This window comes from Lepus europaeus, chromosome 23 (assembly GCF_033115175.1).
Source record: "Lepus europaeus isolate LE1 chromosome 23, mLepTim1.pri, whole genome shotgun sequence".
Classification (NCBI taxonomy): domain Eukaryota; kingdom Metazoa; phylum Chordata; class Mammalia; order Lagomorpha; family Leporidae; genus Lepus; species Lepus europaeus.
Window position 1 is genome coordinate 23,500,036 of NC_084849.1, and position 18,687 is coordinate 23,518,722.

General features: G+C 58.6%; 1 protein-coding gene across 2 annotated transcripts; it reads right to left on the reverse strand.

Annotated features, from left to right (window-relative positions):
* Positions 1-5,285: 5,285 nt before the first annotated feature.
* LOC133751825 (SEC14-like protein 4) lies at positions 5,286-17,359 on the reverse strand. 2 transcript variants are annotated; one of them, XM_062181968.1, is made up of 12 exons: positions 17,272-17,359; positions 14,947-15,022; positions 10,416-10,459; positions 10,084-10,143; positions 9,767-9,955; positions 8,221-8,316; positions 7,833-7,893; positions 7,386-7,469; positions 6,774-6,880; positions 6,558-6,697; positions 6,303-6,472; positions 5,286-5,461 (listed from the first exon to the last, which is right to left on the reverse strand). In XM_062181968.1, the coding sequence occupies exons 1-12, from the start codon at positions 17,323-17,325 to the stop codon at positions 5,322-5,324; spliced, it is 1,221 nt and encodes a 406-aa protein (XP_062037952.1). In that variant the 5' UTR covers positions 17,326-17,359; the 3' UTR covers positions 5,286-5,321. The 2 variants fall into 2 exon arrangements, with proteins under 2 accessions (XP_062037952.1, XP_062037953.1); XM_062181969.1 differs by lacking the exon at positions 17,272-17,359 and adding an exon at positions 15,579-15,686.
* Between the last annotated feature and the right edge of the window lie 1,328 nt (positions 17,360-18,687).

Genomic DNA, 18,687 nt, shown 5'->3' on the forward strand with positions numbered 1-18,687 from the left:
CAGAAGATGACCCACACCCACGTGGGAGGAAGCTCCTGGCTCCTGGCTTCAATCTGGCCTAGCCCCAACCACTAAACCCATCTGGGGAGTGAACTAGATGGAAGATTTCTCTCTCTCTCTCTCTCTCTCTCTCTCTCTTTCAAGTAAATAAATACGTCTTTTCAAAAAATTGAGTTATTTGTCTTTTTATGTGGACTTGTAGCAGTTCATTATATATTCTATTAATCCCTTCTCAGCCATAGGACTTGCACATTTCCCTCCCATGCTGTGTCTTATGTTTTACTTTCTTTAGTGTCCTTGATGCGCAGACGTTTTAAATTTTGGTGAAATCCGGTTTATCTACTTTTTCTTTTGTTGTTTGCACTTTTAGTTTCATATCAAAGAAAGCATTGCCAACTCCAAGGTCATGAAGATTTAGCCTCTCCATATCTTCTTTTGAGAGATTTCTCTCTTTGTCTTTTTAAGATTTCATTTATCTATTTGAGAGTCCAAGTTACACAGAGAGAGAGATATCCAGGCATCTTAAGAAGTAGCCTAGCCAGGGGCTGGCGCTGTGGCATAGCAGGTAAAGCTGCCACCTGCAGTGCTGGCATCCCCTATGGGCGCTGGTTTGAGTCCCGGCTGCTCCACTTCTGATCCAGCTCTCTGCTGTGGCCTGGGAAAGCAGGAAAGCAGTAGAAGATGGCCCAAGTGCTTGGGCCCCTGCACCTGCATGGGAGACCCAGAAAAAGCTCCTGGCTCCTGGCTTTAGATCAGCATAGCTCCAGCTGTTGCGGCCAACCAAGGAGTGAGCCAGTGGATGGAAGACCTCTCTCTCTCTCTCTCTCTCTCTCTCTGCCTCTCCTTCTCTCTGTGTAACTCTTTCAAATAAAATAACTAAATCTTTATTTGCAAGGCAGAGATGATGTGGTCGTGTGATGAGCTCGGGTCCGGTTGCTGTGGGAGTGGAGCCTGAGGAAGGGCTCTATCAGCCTCAAGAGTGTACAGGGGAGGGCTGGGGAGGGAGCCGAGGTGCAGGGAGCTGTGTGAGCTAGGCAGGGAGGCTGCAAGGAGCTGAATCAGTCACTTCTGGTCGTCAGGTGGGGCTGGGGGGCAGGTGCAGCGGCCAGGTCACAGGGCACCCAGCAAGCCACCGCAGAGACTGGTTTCACCCAGGGGACCATGGGGAGCCAGGGGAGGGCTTCGTCCAGGGGTGATTCCCTGCTGCTCTGTGGCATCTGGACAGTAGCAGGTAGGAATGGGCACAGAAAGGCCCCTTGAATTCCTTTGAATTATCCAAGCTAGAGGCAGTGCAGGGGACACTGGTGGGACAGAGGCCGTGGCCAGCTACATGGAGATCAGGTTACCTTTTCCTCGCCACCCCAGAAGGCCCCAGGTGCCCACCAACAGCCTGGACCTGGCCAACTTCACCTCTTGGGCTTCCACCTCCCTTCAGCGAGCCCGATGACCAGGGAACCTGCTCGTTCCTGGTGGACAGGGGCGTGGGTGGGCCAGTATACCGCCCCCTGGTGCTGGGAGGTGGACACCTGCGCACCTGAAGCCACCAAGCCTGTGCCCACCGCTCAGGTGAGCTCACTGCTCTCCTACAATGTCTGGAGAGAGAGAGAGAGAGAGAGAGAGAGAGAGAGAGAGAGAGAGAGAGAGAGAGAGAGAGACCCAGGTTCATGTTTCACCCCTGCCTCTTTAACAACAGTACGTATCATCCCTTAGAGAGGCAGAGACACACAGATACAGAAAGAGCTCCCATGCACTGGGTCAGTCCCCCAGACGCCTGCACAGACCTGGACCGTGCCAGGCTGAAGCTGGGAGATGGGGAACTCAGTCCAGGTCTCTCACGGGGGTGGGAGGAATCCAACTATTCCATCTATCACTGTTGTCTCCCGGGGTCTGCACGAGCAGGAAGCTGGAGTCAGGAGCCAGAGCTGGGAATCAGACATGGGACAGGGGCATCTCAACCGCCAGGCTAAGTGCCGCCTCCCCCACCCCCATCACTTCCTGCTGCCTGGCAGTGTAAGTCACTTCCTGCCCGAGCCTCAGTGTGCTCATCTGTAAAGTGGGGATATGCTCCCTGCTGCAGCTTGGGCCCAGCGCACGGTCAGCACCCAGGTCTCAGCAGCTTTTTCCAGATGGCACTCCAGGAGCCCCAAACCCCTCTGTCCCACTGTGTGTCCCCCATCCCATGCCAGCCTTTCCCGGCAGGAGCCCACGCACATCCATCATCTCCTCCTAAGAGGCGGGCGGGGTCACAGCTGGGTTGGCTGCAGGCTCCAGCTCTGGGCCTTTGGCCCACACCCTTCCGCTTGCTGAGCCTCAGTCTCTTGGTCTGTGAAATGGGGCTATGATCCCTGTCTGCTTCAGGGTTGCATGTAAAGGGGCAGTGCAAACTGTAGAGTGCTGTGCCCTGGTGCTCTGTTGAAAACCTGCTTTGGCCACCTGTGAGCCATCTCACAGCAGTGTCCTCTCTGGCCTGGGCTCCTTGGGAGGTGACCTGAGCTGGGGTGGAGATTTGGGGGAAGAGTTTAGACCACTGCTTGAGACTCCAGTGTCCCACAGAGGAATGCTGGTTCGAGTCCCAGCTGCTCCACTTCTGATCCAGTGCCCTGCTAATGTGCCTGGGAAAAGCAGCAGAAGATGGCCCGAGTGCCTGGGCCCCTGGCAACCACATGGGAGACCTGGATGAAGCTCCTGGCTCCTGGTTTGACCTGGCCCAGACCTGGCTGTTGCAGCCATTTGCACAGTGAACCAGCAGGTAGAATATCTCTCTTTAACTCTGCCTTTCAAATAAACAAATAAGTCTTTAAAAGACAGTTTCCCTTCCCACCTCTCCCCAAGGATGACAGTGACTTCCCCAGGAGACGGGCTGAGACTGGCAGGTGCCGCCCCCATTCCTGGGGGAGGCGAGGCCGGACTGTTTCCAATCACCTTATCTCGAGCCAGAGTTGCCATCTCTGGCTGCTGGCCAAGAACTTGCCATTCCTTCCCAACAAACAGCAAGGCTCTGTTTCGTAAGCTGTGTTATCAAATGGTTTTATGAATACTTTCTACTGTGTACACAGCTATTCATGAAGTCACGGCAAACACCGGGCAGTTGTCGCCAAGGAGGGCCCTTCTGCGTCTCGCCTGGCCTCCCACACCCCCTTCCTCAGCCTGGACGGCTCCCCCACACCTGCTCTCCCCCACACCCACTTCAGCTTCCTTTCTGGCTTCACTCCAGTAGGCAGAACCCCTCTAAATCCCCCCATTAATGCTTTTTTCAGCTGCCCCCCACACCGAATTTGGCTCCCGCCCCCACTAGGCACGCACAGTGACAGCACCTGTGCTTCAGGTCACCGGAGTCACTTCTGCTCCCTGTGACCCGAGCAGACTTCCTGCTGGCGCAGTGGGGACCCTCCTGGTCCCAGGCCCCGGCATTTTCCCCAGGGTGGTCCCAGGGCCCCCACAGTGCTGGGCAGGTGTTCAGAATCTGCACAAGTGAACAGACTGATAACGAAAACAGCTTTGGGTGAGGAAGTGCCCCTCCCTGAGTGACTTCTCTTGTTTTATTTTTGGTAAAAAGAAGAAAAAAAGTGGCAGTGCTGAGCTCAGCCCCCCCAGTGTGCACCTGTTCACCTGCGCACCTGGCCAGGTAGGAGATTCTGCTGTTACCTCCCTGAGGGACCACGGGGCTCACTGCCCTGGGATTCCGAGCCCCTGACACCTGCAGGTGGGCCCTTGTTACCCGTCCCCACCTGACAGTGTGGATTTGTGATTGAGGCAGAGCACTCTTTGCTGCCTGGAGGAGTGGCTGTGGGTGGTTAGGAGGACAGGGTCAGAGTTCAAGTCCAGGAGCGTCTTGTTTTTCGGTGGTGGGGGTGGGGAAGGGTTATGAAGGCTGAAGGGAGCCACTTTGGTCCCTGTTGTGACAACAGCACAGGGTCCCCCCAACCCTGGTGGGCCACACCCCGGCATGGCCTGCCCAGGATCATGGGAGAATGGACCCAGGAGGTCATGGGTAGGAGCAACCTCAGGCCATCTCTTTAGAGTCATCTTTTTTTTTTTTTTTTTTTTTTGGCTAGTCTTGTCTAAGCCTCATGGTGTAGGCTTTCGGCATTTGGCTTGTTTGTTAACAGCCAGCAGAGGCCCCATTCAGACTCAAGGTATGCGCCCCTGGTGCACCTGCTCCAGCTACAGGGACCGGAAGCCCCCGAGAACCGTAGCCGACCCACCAGGAGACCCTCCTGGTCACAAGCCTCAGCATTCTCTCCTGGTCACGGAGAAATCTCCTATTAACTGGAGAAAACGAAATCACAGGATCTGAGAGCAGGAGCGGCACTGGGGCCCGGCTTCTTGCTGGCAAAGTGGAGGGGCAGGCGGTGACTGCCTGAGGCTCGGTCACCGCGAGGGGCTAGGGAGCCGCTGCTTCATAGTGCAGACACCCTTTGCAGGGACGTCAGTCACCCTGTGGGACAGCAGCGCAGGAGTGAGCAGTAGGAGGGGCAGGAGCTCCGATCCCAAGCTGAGCCACCCTGGGTAGGACTCAAATGTTCCGAGAGACTGAGGGCCACTGGCCTGGTCCAGCCAGGCAGCAGGGTTCCAGGTGGCAGGGAGCGGGCAGAGCCGCACAGCCCTGGCTGATGGTGTCATTGCCACTCAGAATCAACGCACAGAGCCCCCCCCCCCCCCCCCCCCCCGGCGGCACCTGGGCGGCTTCCTGGGCTCAGTTCTGGGCATGGTCTGTTGGACAGAGTCCATACAACGGAGCAGGCAGCAGTCCTGCCTGACTGAGGGCCCCCAGGAGGCCCAGCCCGGCAGAAGCCGCCAGTGGCCAGCTGCTGGGGCCCACTGGCCACTGCTCCCGCGCGGTGAGACTCAGAGAGGCAGGGAAAGCTTGCGGGCTCTCCAAGAAGCGAGCCAGAGCCTGGAGCGCCCTGGGGTGGCGGCCGGGCCCTCGCTGCACTTGCTTGGGTCCCACCTCCTCCCCGCATCCCCAACTTTGGCTGGGTTGCAGCAGGTGCGAAGATGGGTCTGGATGCGCTGGGGGAACGGGAGCCATCCCGCTGCCCCGTGGCTCCGCCCAGCTGCCTCCAGCCGGCCCCGCCCAGCCCTGCTGACTTCTCCTGCTCTTTAGGCCTGAGGCTGTGCCCCACTGCAGAACCTGGGCTCTCACAGGCGCATGCGCACAAACCCCCCAGCTGGGCCACCAGGTCCGGGTGACTTCTCTCTTATTGTTGGGCTCCTGGGCCAGGTGGGCCCGCATGGGGCCAGGGGAGGGGGCTTGACTGGGAAGGCGGGGGGGGGGGGTCAGGGAGGCGGAGCGGGAGGAGGAGGGGCGGCCAGGGGCTTCACTCCTGCTCGGAAGGGCTTGAGGCTCTGAGACCCTGCAGCTTCTCCTGGGAGGCCTTGTCCGGGAGCAGCACCTCCACGGTGTAGCTCACCTTCTTGGCGTGGACCAGGCTGTAGGTGTTGTCGAAGCGCAGGACGTCTGCAAGGATGGCGGGGTCATTAGGCGGAGGGAGCCGGCGCACCTGCACGCCGCCGCCCAGGACCGTGCGCCAGGGCCCCGGGGGCCAGCGGTTGCACAGCCGCCCCCCTCTCCCCGCCCCACACCCCGTCTCCTTGAATGGTGCTTGCGCTACATAAAGGAACCCAGACAACCACCAGCCTGACCAAGTCCCCCTTCCAGTGGGGGCTGGCCCAGTACCCCAATGTACCTGGGGAGGCAACTGAAGATGACCCAAGTTCTTGAGCCCCTGCCACCCATGTGGGAGACCCGGATGTGGGTGCCGGGACCCCTTGCATCCACCAGACCCCTCGGGCTCCACTCCCTTAATTCTCTCTTTCTGGGAAACCAGCCCTGGCAAGGCACGGACTAAAACAGCAGCCTGATCTACCTACAACCCACCCACCCCCTTCTCCCTGCTGTTTCCCACAGAGGTCAAAGGTCAGCACCGGTCCTGGGCAACTCTGCTGATCCAGACAGGCCTGGACATGAAAGGCAAAGGCCTGGAGGAGGCGGGAGAGGAGTGGTCTCCTGGGCAGGAGCCCCGTGCTAAGCCCTTGCTACTGACTCATGGGCTCTTAGCCCAAGGAGCGAGCCCCGTGCGGGGGACTTCCCAGGAGCTGAGCCCATGGCCCTGGGCTCTGGACCCCGGCCTTGGTGCCCCCAAGCAGGGGCTACTCCTTCCTCCTAGACCACAAAGCCAACTTCCCAGGAGCCCCGGGGGATCTAAGAGCTGACCAAGACCTCCCCCCGCCAGCCTCCCTGAGAAATAGATGGACAACAGAGGTAGACTGGCAGCCACAGTGAACCCTCCCACTCTTACAGACTCCGGCCTCCGCACAGGTGAGGCTCCCGTCCTCGGGCACCAGGTGGGCGTTGTAGTGCTGGCTGGGCAGCACCTCCGTCATCTCCCCTGCCCGCTGCCGCTCCCCCATCTTGGTCTTGAGGAAGACCCCGAAGCCGATGTCCCCGCCGTCCGATGCAAACTGCCACCTGCAGGTGACGGAGCCCCATTGACGCCCCCCTGCCTGGGGGGCAGCACCCCACCCCCACCCCCACTCCTGGCAGGTGCGCCCACCTCAGCACACAGCCTGGCGAGAGGATCTCGTTCTCCACCTGCTGGGAGGAGCCGCGGCCCACGGACACCGTGTGCTCGTACTGCAGCTTCACCTGCTGGCGCCTGTAGTAGCTCTTGGGCACCTCGCCCCCAAAGTTGATCTGCGGGTGGGGGCGGGTGAGCCATGGACCACACTGTTTGCCCGCCAGCCCCTGCCCCGCGTTTGGGTCCCTGTACCTTGGTCAGGCACTTGGGGTTGCCGTCGGGGTCGGTCATGGTCCCCCCAAACACCGCGGGCAGCTGGTCGGGGCTGATGAACTTGTGCAGCTCCTGCTTCCAGTTGTCTGCATGGGGGGGGGGGGTGACAGAGGGGTCTCCAAGGGGGCTCGGGAGGTGGGGGCCGACAGGGGGCGGGGCTGGCTGAGCCGGGAGCTGTCCTGGATCTGGTGCTGAGCTGGCCACGGTTCCAGCGCCCCGTTGTCTGGGGAACGGAAGCTGAGCGGCTCTGTGTCTGGTCCCTTCCTGCGCTGGCCGGTCCCTCTGCCCCCTCTCGCTGCTCCTCCAGACCCTGCCCATCCCTGATCCAGTTGTCTGTGTAGGGGACAGTGGGGGGGGGTCTCCGAGGTGGCTCAGAGGGCAGGGGTGGCTGATCCCAGGGAGGGGACCTGGGCTGCGACCCCCAGGAGACCCAAAGAGCTCTCTGTGGGTCTCAGGCTGTGGTCTAGGAGCCAGGGCCTTGCCCTTGTGTGCTGGAGCTGACGGGACCAGAGCACAGGGCATAAGCCAGGGAGAAACAGGGCCTCGCTGGCCTCTGCTCGCCGGGCAGCGCCGGGAGGCCACGTCACTCACCTCCCAGGATCACCATCTTCCTGCGTGTGTCCTCACTCATGAACGACTTGACCAGGTTGAAGGCCACGGGGAACAGCCTGGGGGCTGCAACACAGGAGACCCCTTGGGGAGCTGGCCCAGAGGGGATGTGGGTGTGGAAGCCACGGCCAAGGGCGTGCGTGCGGCAGATCTGGATTCTGCCGTTCCCGGCTGTGTGGCTTTCAGCCCGGGATCACCCTCTCTGTGTCTTACTGCCGTTGGCTGGAAAACAGACGGAAGCATGTGTGTGCAACACAGTGCCTTTAACAAATGGTTCTCTCCCCTGAGCCCAGGTGTAAGGGGCTGGGCATGAGCTGGCTCCAGCCTCAGCCAACTTGGATCCCTGCTGAGAAGCCCTGAACTGGATGGCTGAGGCTGTCTGTGCCCCAGTCCTGCCTCCCCCAGGAGGTCTCCCAGCCGGGGGCTCACCTCGGATCACAATTAAGTTCTTCAGCATCTCAGGGTAGTTAGCGTCCAGGATGGCGAAGAACTGTGGAGTCAAATAAGGGTGCTGCTGGCCGTGCTCCGTGCCCTCCCGCCCGTTTCTGTGCCCACCCTGCGTGGCCCGTGCTGCTGTCCCGTGAGCGTGTTTGCTCCTCTGTTACCCTGGCCCCTCCTCCTCTTCCTCCTGGTATGGGCGTCCCCAGGCCAGTGTCGCTGCTGGCCCATGGGGTGGACGGGGTGGGCATTCCAGTTCAGCCACAGACCAGAGAAGCTGGTGTGGGCGGTGGGGCACCCCCCTCCCCACACCCCCCGTTGGTCCGGGATGGCCCGGGAGCTGCCGATGTCGCAGCCACGGCTCAGCTGCCCGCCTCACCTGCTGGTACACCTCCACACCTGGCTTCCACAGGTGCTTCAGGCCGAACCCCTCCATGTCAAACACCATCAGCGCCGTCTCGATCTTTCTGCCCAGCTGCACGGGACAGAGCAGGGCTGGCGGTCAGGCGGCGGCTCCAGCCAGGAGACCCTGACCGCAGAGACCCCCTCCCCATTCCCCCTGCCACCCCACATTCTCTCACAGCCCAAAGTGTCTTCCAATCAGATGGACCCCATGTGAGGGCCGAGGAGACTCATCTGAGCCTTGCACACACTGTGTGTGCATTCGTGGGGCGCACACGTGTTCACTCCACATCATTGCCTTGAGTGGATGAACTACTTTACGCGTGAGGCATCTTTTAAAATTATATTGCTTGGGGTGGGCACTGTGGCCTAATAGGTAATGCTGCCGCCTGAAGGGTCGGCATCCCATATGGGCGCCGGTTCAAGTCCTGGCTGTTCTACTTCCGATCCAGTTCTCTGCTGTAGCCTGGGAAAGCAGTAGAAGATGCCACAAGTCCTCGGACCCCTGCATCCACATGAGGGACCTGGAAGAAGCTCCTGGCTCCTGACTTTGGATCTGCCCAGTTCCTGCTGTTGCAGCCATTTAGGGAGTGAAACAGGATGAAGACCTCTCTCTGTGTCTCCTTCCCTGTCTGTAACTCTGCCTCTAATGTAAATAAATAGATTTTAAAAATAAATAAATCTTAAAAAAAAGAGGTGGGGCCAGGAATGGGGGAGGTCCCTGGGGGCCCTGTCTTAGGAAGGAATTAAACATTTCTCAGGAGGTCCAGTTATGTGAGAGTGAGTCGTTATGAACCAGCGGGCCTGGCCTGGCTCTGGTTCCTGCTCTGTCTCGCGTGAGCTCCCACGGGGACATCATCCACCATGAGGCCAGCGCTGTGGCCTCGAGCCTCCCAGAACTCTGAGCTAAGTAAACCTCTTTTCTTTACAATGTGCCCAGGTGTTAATAAAATACTCAGGTATCTTGTGATAGTAACGGAAATCGGGTTAGCCTGGTATGTGGAGCTCTTCCTGGCCTAGCAGCCCCTGGCCCCATATTCTTAAGCAACTCCATAGTAGCGTCTAGGGTCTTGCAAGAAATGCACCCAGCTTCAAGGTTCTTTGCTCTCAGGGATGCCCAAAGTAACCGCTCACCTGCCAGGTTTGTGGTTACGTAATTGACGACAAGGGGACAGCTCTTCCCTAAGCAAAACTGACTGCCTTGCCCATTCCAGGGTTCCTGGGGGACCAGAGCTGGAACCTTCCCTATTGCCAATGTCAGTGTCCCAGAGAGAGGGACAAAGGGCATTGGTGACCCTCGACTCACACCCGCAGACCCTGCAATGCACCTGCTAGATGCCCATGGTGGGTGCTGAGGGCTAGGGCGGGCTAGGGTGGGGTGGGGCAGGAGGCAGAGGGCGGCCCTCGCTGGTCCTGGGGCCCCGTTTTAGACACTCAGATCAGCCACACATCCCCACCCCACCCCTGCTCCCACCCCCAACCCCGGGCCAGGCTCCCACCCCCGCCCCGCCCCGGGCACAAACCTTCTGGCTCTGCCGCTCACACTCCCGCCGCAGGAGCTCACAGGCTTTGATGCGCTTGCGCACCAGCTCCTGCTTGGAGGCCGACAGGAGGAGGCCCTTGAAGTCCAGGGTGCCCATGATGTCAAACCACACGGGGCAGCCTTCGTAGTCATAGCCGCACAGGCCACCCGAGTCGTACAGCTGGACCACCTGTGCTCGTGGGGGGTCGGGGGGTGGCTCAAAGCAGCGCCCCAGGCCGTGTCCCTGCCCCGTCCCAGGGGTGTGTGGCGGGGAGGACGTGGGCATCGGGGGCCTCAGGGATGCCACGGGGCCCTCACCTCCAAGGGCTGCCATGTGAGGATGTTGTCCAGGTCCTGTTGCTTCCGGAACTCCACGTGCTGTGAGACATGGTGCAGGCTGAAGACTTGGTGGCCTCTGGGGACTCCTGGGTCACCAGGCCAGGTCCCTCTGCCCACAGCCACCAAGATCGCTCCAGCGGCCCCGCCAGGCTCCATCACAGGGCCCGGGGTGGGGAGAGGAGGACGGATAGCAGAGAGAGCGAGTCTGGGGCAGAAAGGGCTCCACAGGACCCAGCGAGAGCCCCCACCCTTCGCGGCTCCTCCCCAGGGCCGGTGGGCAGGAGGCAGGACGCCAGGGAGCCGGGCCTCACCTTCTGAAGCATGTCCTGGGATTGCTGCAGGTCAAAGTTTCGGGCTGCAAGAACAAGAGGAGGCCAGGAAGGAGAGGCTGGAGGCTGGCTCTGGGGTGAGCTGTGCCCAGAGCTCACGAAACGGGAGCGAGGGGTCCCAGCCTCCTCCCACCACGCCAGGAACACGTGGGGGATCTAAAGATACTTTATGAAACCAAGGGTCGTGAGTCTCTAGAAAATTCTGGAGGGGCCTCCATTTTGGTTTTGGGGCCTTTTAAATCCCTTCCAGGAACCGGTGCTGTGCCGTAGTGGGCTAAGCCTCCACCTGCAATGGCGGCATCCCATATGGGTGCTGGTTCAAGTCTTGGCTGCTCCTCTTCCAATCCAGCTCTCTGCTATGGCCTGGGAAAGCAGTAGAGGATGGCCCAAGTCCTTGGGCCCCTGCACCCACGTGGGAGACCCGAAAGAAGCTCCTGGCTTCAGCATGGTCCAATACTGGATGTTGCAGCCATTTGGGGAGTGAACCAGTGGTAGAAGACTTCTCTCTCATTCTCTCTCTCTCTCTCTCTCTCTCTCTCTCTCTGTAACTCTGCCTTTCAAATTAATAAAATAAACATTATTTTTTAAAGAAAGCAATGCCATGGCTACTGGGTCACTGAGGAGTTTGCCATTCGTGGAGCTGCAGTGAGAGACGTGGTCAGAGCTCTCCAAAGGAGGAGCCTGAGACGCTCTCCCTGACCACGGGCCACCTCCAGGAAGAACCACCAGCTCAGCCTTGATTATCTCCTGTGACCAGGAGCTCACGACCTCTGCAGGTGACCCACTGCCTCCCTCAGCAGCTTGGACGGAGCCCAAGGCCATCTCATAGTGATGCCAGCCCTGTTGTCAGAGGTCGCGTAAGTACACAGAGCCTCTTGTCACTGAGGGAGCTGTGCAAACATCTGAGGACCAGGCATCACGTTCACCGGCCTGCTCTTGTCTCCAGTCTATAACACCATCTTCTAGGGACCAGCGTCACAGCACAGAGGGGTATGCCACCATGTGTGATGCCGGCATCCCAATTGGAGGGCCAGTTCAAGTCCTGGCTGCTCCACTTCTGGCCCAGCCCCCTGCTAATGTGCCTGGAAAAGCAGTGGGAAATGGCCCAAGTGCTTGCTCTCATGTGCAAAACCTGGATGTAGTTCATGGCTCCCAGCTTGGGCCTGGCCCAGCCCCAGCCATTGTAGCCATTTGGGGAACCAATGGATGGAAGATGAACCCAGGCACTCTGATATGCAACACGAACATCTCAACCAGTGTCGTAACCACTAGGTCAAACACCCAACTCCATTGAGAGATTTTAAGATTCTTAGGGCTGGCATTGTGGCGTAGTAGGGTAAACTTCTGCCTGCAGTGCCAACATCCCATATGGGCGCCGGTTCAAGTCCTGTCTGCTCCACTTCCAAACTAGCCCCCTGCTAATGGCCCGGGAAAGCAGCAGAGGATGGCCCAAGTGCTTGGGCCCCTAAACCATGTAGGAGACCTGGAAGAAGCTCCTGGCTGCTGGCTTTGGAACTGCCCAATTCTGGCTGTTGTGGCTATCTGGGAGTGATCCAGAGGATGGAAGCTCTCTCTCTCTCTCTCTCTCTCTCTGTAACTCTGCCTTTAAATAAATAAATAGCCCCCCCCCCAAAGAAAAGATTCTTTTTTTTCTGTACAATTCTTATGTGTTTAAATTAAATTTTTAGGTATTTTATGGGCTTTTCTATTTTTGGATGGTATCTGATTTTTCATTTCATTTCACAGTTAGGTATTATTGCATAGAGAAATACGATTGATTTTTGTGTCTGGCAATATTGCTGAATGTTCTCTCTCTTTTTAAGTTTATTCTAGAAGCTTTCACCCTCCCTTTTTGGGAAAATTTATTTATTTATTTTAAGGATTTACATATTTTATTTGAAAGGCAGAGTTACAGAGAGAGAAAGAGAGAGAGAGAGAGAGAGAGAGAGATATTTCCTCCACTGGTTCACTCCCCAGATGGCCACAGCAGATAAGGTTGGGCCAATCCAAAGCCAGGAGCCAGGAGCTTCAACCAGGGTCTCCCATGTGGGTGTCAGGGGCCCAAGCACTTGGACTGTTCTCTGCTGCTTTCCCAGGCACATTCGCAGGGTGCTGGAATGGAAGTGGAGCAGCCGGGACTCGAACCAGTGCTCATGTGGGATTCTGGTGTCACGGGTAGCAGTTTAATCTGCTGTACCACAGTGCCAGCCCTGTGATGGTGAACTATTCTTGCAAACCCAGGATAAACTGTCCTCCTTGGAGGAAGCTCCTGGCTCCTGGTTTCAGCCTGGCCCAGCCCTGGCTGTTGCAGCCATTTGGGGAGTGAACAAGTTAATGGAAAATCTCTCTCTCTCTCTCTCTCTCTCTCTAGATCTCTAGATCTCTATAACTGCCTTTCAAGTAAATAGATAAATATTTTAAAAAGAACCTATAATCTTTTTTGGTTATGCTGTATATTTTAAGCCCTGGTTGGATTCTATTGTGCAATAATATCTTCAGACCCCTTTAGATGAGTAAGTAAAGTGGCCTAGAATTTTCTTTTCTTTTTTATTATTATCCTGATCTTGCTTTGGAATCAAACTTGGCTAAGCCTCATAAGTATCAAAATATGTGTGTGTGTATAAGTTTCAGAACATCTGTAAGTTTCACATGCATTCTAAAAAACGTGGATCATTTTATAAAACGGCAATTAGCTGGTCTTGGAACCTGGGAGGAATCTGAAGGTCACACCTCTAGAGCGAGTTTTCTCGGGAGCTTTTTCTTTTTTCTTTTCCGTACCATTTCAATGTCTTTAACATTTCTTGGGGCCGGCGCTATGGCAAATCAGGTTAAGGCTCTGCCTGCGGTACCTGCATCCCAATGGGTGCCTGTCTGAATCCCTACTGCTGGATCAAGTGGCTGCTCCACTTCTGATCCTGCTCTGTGCTATGGCCTGGGAAGGACTAGGAGATGGCCCAAGTGCTTGGGCCCCTGCACGGACACAGGAGACCCGGAAGAAGCCCCTGGCTCCTGGCTTCTCGGCTCAGCTCCGGCCCTGGGGTCATCTGGGGAGTGAACCAGCGGATGGAAGACCTCTGTATGCCTCTGCCTCTCTGTAGCTCTGCCTTTCAAATACATAAATCTTTTAAAAAACATTTAAGGGTCTGTATAGGTTTCTTCTTGCTGGATTTGGCCTTTTATTTTTTTCAAGGAATATACTGATTTCATTTAATTTTCAAATGCATTAAGTGTTCATAAGATTCTCTTATGGGTTTCTAAAAATGATCTCTGGGTTATCTATAGGGTATTTTTACTTCTAAAAACATTTTTAAACATTAATCTTAATTCTGTTCGAAAGGCAGAGAGACACAGAGAGATCTTCCTTCCACTGGTTCAACCCCCAAACATCCACAATTGCTAGGGCTGGGCCGTAGGGAAGTCAGGAGCTGGGGGTCTGATCCAGGTCTCCCACAAGGGGGCAGGAACCCAAGTCCCCGAGCCGTCACCTGCTGCCTCCCAGGGTGCGTGCTGGCAGGAAGCTGGAGTCCTACCTGCAGGAGCCAGGGCTCGAAAAAGGGGCGCAGGAGTCCCAGGGGACCTTGCACCACTGAGCCAAATGTCCACCCAGCAGGATATTTCTCTGTGGAGAACCAGGGTGTGGCTCCTCATCCTATAGACTACAGTGCTGATGAGATGCCAGGGTAGATTTCAGTAGCACCTACTAAGTGCTGGGCTGTGGGTACCAGGGCAGGCACAGTCCCCGCCCTCTTGCACCTGGGATGCAGACAGAGCCACGTGGGGGAGGGGAGGCCTTCAGCAGGAGGCAGGGAAGCTCCTTGGTGTCAGGCCTGAGGGAGGAGCTTCCTTGAAGTCCACCCCGGGGGGCGGGGGGGAGGGGGGGCGGGGAGGGTCTGCGTGGCACAGCAGAGAAATCCTGCTGAGACCCCCGCCCCCACCTTGGAGTGCCTGGCTCCGGTCTCAGCTCCACTTCCGAATCTGGTTTGGTGCTGGTGCAGCCCCTGGGAGGCAGCAGCTGGGGGTACAAGTGGTTGGGTCCCTGCCACCCGTGCAGGGAACCTGGGCCCAGTCCAGCTGTTATGGGACTTGGGGAGCAAGCCAGTGGATGAAAGACCTCCCCCTGTCTGTCTGCCTGTCTGTCTGTCTGTCTGTCTCCCTGCAGGGACTTGAATGGGGCCCTCCCATATGGGTTGCAGGCCTCCCAAGCAGCAAATGTCCCAGCCCTTTTCCTCCAGCTCCTGGAAGTCCCTTCCTGTCTGACTCCAGGCCTGGCCAGGCCACGCCCACACCTCCCTGGTCTGAACACTGAGCTCATATCCATGCTATGCCTCATCCCATTGTGCAGATGCACAAACTGAGGCTCGGCAGGAGGTTTCTGCCAGCAGACAGGGGAGCGCCCATGCTGTCCCAAGCCTTGTTCTTTACTCCTCTGGGGCACTGTTCCCAACATTGTCCATCCCCTCCCCTGGTACCCGTCTTCCCCGCCTCCCTGCCTGCCTCCCCCCACCAGCCTCACCTCGAAGCCAGCGCAGGAGAAAGTCGTCATCAGAGTTGGGCAGGGCGGGCAGCAGGTCCTGCAGATTCTCCCTGAACTACGGGGGGACACGGTGGTCAGAGGCCCCTCTCCCATCAGCTGCCAGACAGCCCTCCCTAGGGACCCTGCGGGGTCAGGGGTGCGCGGTTAGCAGCCGCTGCCCCATTGCTATTCCATCTGGGACCGGGGGGCCCTCCAGCCCACCCTGAGAGGAAAAAGTGGGGCCTCCCCAACCTCCGGGTGTGCTCTGCACCCCAAGACTCTCATTCTGCAAGACTGAGGGGGCTTGGTTGCGACCCCTTGGTGAGTCTCGTGCAGGCCAGCCACGCTGCTTCAGGAATACTGTCCCCGTCCCCGTCCCCGTCCTGCTGCAGCGGGAGGGTCAGGTTCGGACGCAGGTTACCTAAACCTCTCCCAGCCTCAGTTTCCTAATCTGGGAAATGGGGAAATGATACACTCGTGCCCATCAAGCAGGCCTGGCTGTGAGCAGGTGCCCGATAAACGTGGGCACTGTTCAACACACGAGGACGGCCTGGAGCCCTGGACAGGGGGGCCCTCATGGGGAAAAGCAGGGGCAGAGAGGGTCCAGGAGGGGGGCGGGAGTCGCATCAGACCCTCTGCTGGGGACAAGCACAGAGGGCGGGCCGGGCACGGGGGCGCCTTCTCCTCTCGGTGGAGTCTGGGGACGCCACTGGGATCCCGAGTCTGAGAGAGAGGAGACCCCACTTCCGGAGCCACCGACGTCAAGGGCTGAGTCTGGAAGATTCCAACGTGGGACCAGAAACAGGTGGGGGCGGCCTGGGACGGCGTCTCCGTGGTCTGAGTCCCCGGAGGAGGCTTCCAATAAGCCTGCGTTCCCATGTTGTTTGCACAACTGAACATGAACCATCAGTTGCAACATCTCCGGTGTTAATGAGTAACAGCAGCTTCTAGAACGATCTGGACAGGCACTGGGCTGGGCTCCCGAGGGGGCCAGAGGGGACACTGTCCCCCGAGACCCCGGAACTCAGCCCCTCCAGGCTCCTGGCTTCCATCGTTTGAGCCTGAGACAGGAGGGGCCGAGGTCACGCGTCTGCTTTACAGATCGGGAAACTGAGGCTGGGGCAAGGTCCTGGGGGGGAACCACTCTTTTTTCACTCTGGGGTGGGCACCCAGGGTTGTGCACCGGAGAGAAATGCCACCGAGCAGGTGCTCCGAGCCACCTGGAGATTCACCCTCGGGTGCGGTTTGGGGAAAGCCACAGGCAGCAGTGTGGTGGGAGGTGTTCAGAACCAGACTCCAGGAGAATCTAGAAGGAGACCACTGTCCTGATCCCTGGGACCATGGGTACTTGCCCCCCACTTCTAATTCTTCTCTCCCCCCAAAAAAGATGTCACTGTCAACTCACCCCCAAAGGCCAGGTGTCCAGTCCACCGAAGGCTTCCCTGAAGGCATGAGCCTTGGGAAGTGGGGAGGGGAGGCTCACCAGGAGACCCCTCCCCTTCCCCAAGGACACCTCTCTGTCACTGAGACACCTCCTTGCCTGGGGGCCCCTGCTATCCCCTAGGGGCCCTCCCCCATCCTGGGACCACTGTGCTCCTCCAAGACCCTCCTCCTGACCTGGGAGACAACCCCCCCCTCCCCTGGGAATTCAATCAGGGTCCTCATTCCTTAGGCATCAGTCAAGCCTGAGGTTGCCAGAGTGGGCAGCGGCTGTGACCTCCCCTTCCCCCACACTTGAAGTCAGTTTCCAGTCCCAGCCATTGGGGACCACCCTGTGTGGCTGCGACTCCCAAGGCAGGATGGGGTCCCCAATGCCGGGGGCCATGCCAATCCCAGCTGCAGCCTGGGAGTTTTGTGTCTCAAAAAAAAAAAAAAAAAAAAAAGAAAGAAAGAAAGAAAGAAAGAAAGAAAGAAAAAAAAGAGCTGTAGGGAGCAGGCTTGGGCCCTAAGGACCCACAGAGTCACACAGAGAAACCAAGCTAACCAAAGTCGCCATCTGGGCACAAGGTCTGGGATGTGCCTGTTCAGGGCCACCCAGCGGCTGATGGGAGCACCATCCCCAGTCCCCGGCGCTGGGAACAAGGGCCAGGTCCCGGCGGTGGCCAACGTGGCTGCAGTCGGTGGCACAGCCACCCAGGAGATGGCTCCCGGCCCCTGTGAGCTCAGCACCTGGGCACCTGGCCAGAGGGCAGGGCAGAGACGGGCCGGGCTGGAGTAGGGGGTAGGGGGTGGCATCCTGACCACAGTGGGTCCCAGCCGGGTTGGCAAGGCTCTGGCTGCTCGGGTCCCTGCCCAGACCTCCCTGCCGCCGGCCCTGTCCCTCACCTTGGTCAGCGCCTCCTGCTGCGCGGGGCTCAGGTCCCCGACTCGGCCGCTCATGGTGCTTGGGCCAGCGGAGAGGCGCGGGGTGCGGCTGGGTGCGGGATGCGTCTGGCTGCCCAGGCTTGGCTGCGCCTGCTTTTGGCCTGGTGGAGCCAGAGGTTGGCCCGCCCCACCCGCCCGGTCTCAGCCCCCTGTGTGGGGGAGGGGGGTAGGTGAGGTGGGAGGGGGCGGAGGGGTGACCCAGTCGCTCAGCACACCCTACTTGGGGCGGGCAGGTGACCTGGCCACAGCCCACTCCCGGAGTCCAGGCCAGCCAGCGGCCTCCGTCCATCTCCAGACCTGGTCACTCCAAAGGCTCCTTCCTGTTCCCAGGTGACCGGGGACATGGGAGTGGTGCGTAGAGGACACCTCGGGTGTGTCCTGCCACACAAAATAATAAAGCTGGCCCAACCCTCTCCACCCAGGGGGCGCCCAGGCTGCCTCCCCTGGCCTTGACCTCAGGCTGGACCCGGTGAACTTGGAATGCTGGCGGCCTTTTCCGCAGGGTCAGGATTGGTTTTGCTGACGCCTCCCTCGCGTGCCCGGGGAAGGCGGCCTTTTCCTAACTGTTGTTATTGAGGCTACTGCCTAGGGGTGGCGGTCAGGGAGGGCCCAGGTGGCCGGCTCCAGGCTGGGTCCCATCCCTGCTGAAGGTCAAGGAGTGGGAGACGACCGAGTGGCGACAGCCCAGGGACACCACCCAGCAGCGGGCAAGGTGAGACAACGCATCGGCTTTCCAGAAGTTCCCAGAGCAGCAGGTGGGAGTGCAGGGCAAGGGGGCGGGCCCACAGTAGCCCCCTGCCCCCCACCCCCAGATGCAGGGGCCAGGCCCCACGCTGGGCAGCCTGGATGAAGAGTCACCACCAGGGGGCACGGAGGGGGAGGGGCTGCCAGTGCAAACCCAAACCACATTTCAGGGCCTTAGCACGGGAGAGAGATTTCCCCGCGGACAGTTGTACATGAGTGGGCACCCTGTGGAAACAACATTGGTGGTCTGTATAAACATAAAACGTTAATTGTACCCAAGGGCTGGCGCTGTGGCACAGTGGGTTAAACCTGCCACCTGCCACTCCGGCATCCCCATATGGGCACCAGCTCAAGTCCTGCCTGCTCCATCTCCAGCTTGATGAACCTGGGCGACAGACAGAAGGTGGCCCAAGTGCTCGGGCCCTGCACCCCATGGGAGACCAGGAGAAGCACCTGGCTCCTGGCTTTGGATTGGCGCGGTATGCTGGCTGCAACACACAGGCTGCGGCAGCCACTGGAGGGTGAACCAACGGCAAAGGAAGACCTTTCTCTCTGTCTCTCTCTCTCACTGTCCACTCTGCCTGTCAAAAAAAAAAAAAAAAATACCAAGTGGTGCAGGTGCTTTTGCATAGC

What these genes read in the sequence shown, in the direction of transcription:
- LOC133751825 (XM_062181968.1), bottom strand. Translation starts at nt 17,325, where the DNA reads ATGAGCGGCCGAGTCGGGGACCTGAGCCCCGCGCAGCAGGAGGCGCTG. An exon ending in GAACTTAATTGTGATCCGAG is followed by an intron (nt 7,470 to 7,832) that starts GTGAGCCCCCGG and finishes CCTGTGTTGCAG; the next exon opens with CCCCCAGGCTGTTCCCCGTG. An exon ending in ACCCCAAGTGCCTGACCAAG is followed by an intron (nt 6,698 to 6,773) that starts GTACAGGGACCC and finishes CCCCACCCGCAG; the next exon opens with ATCAACTTTGGGGGCGAGGT.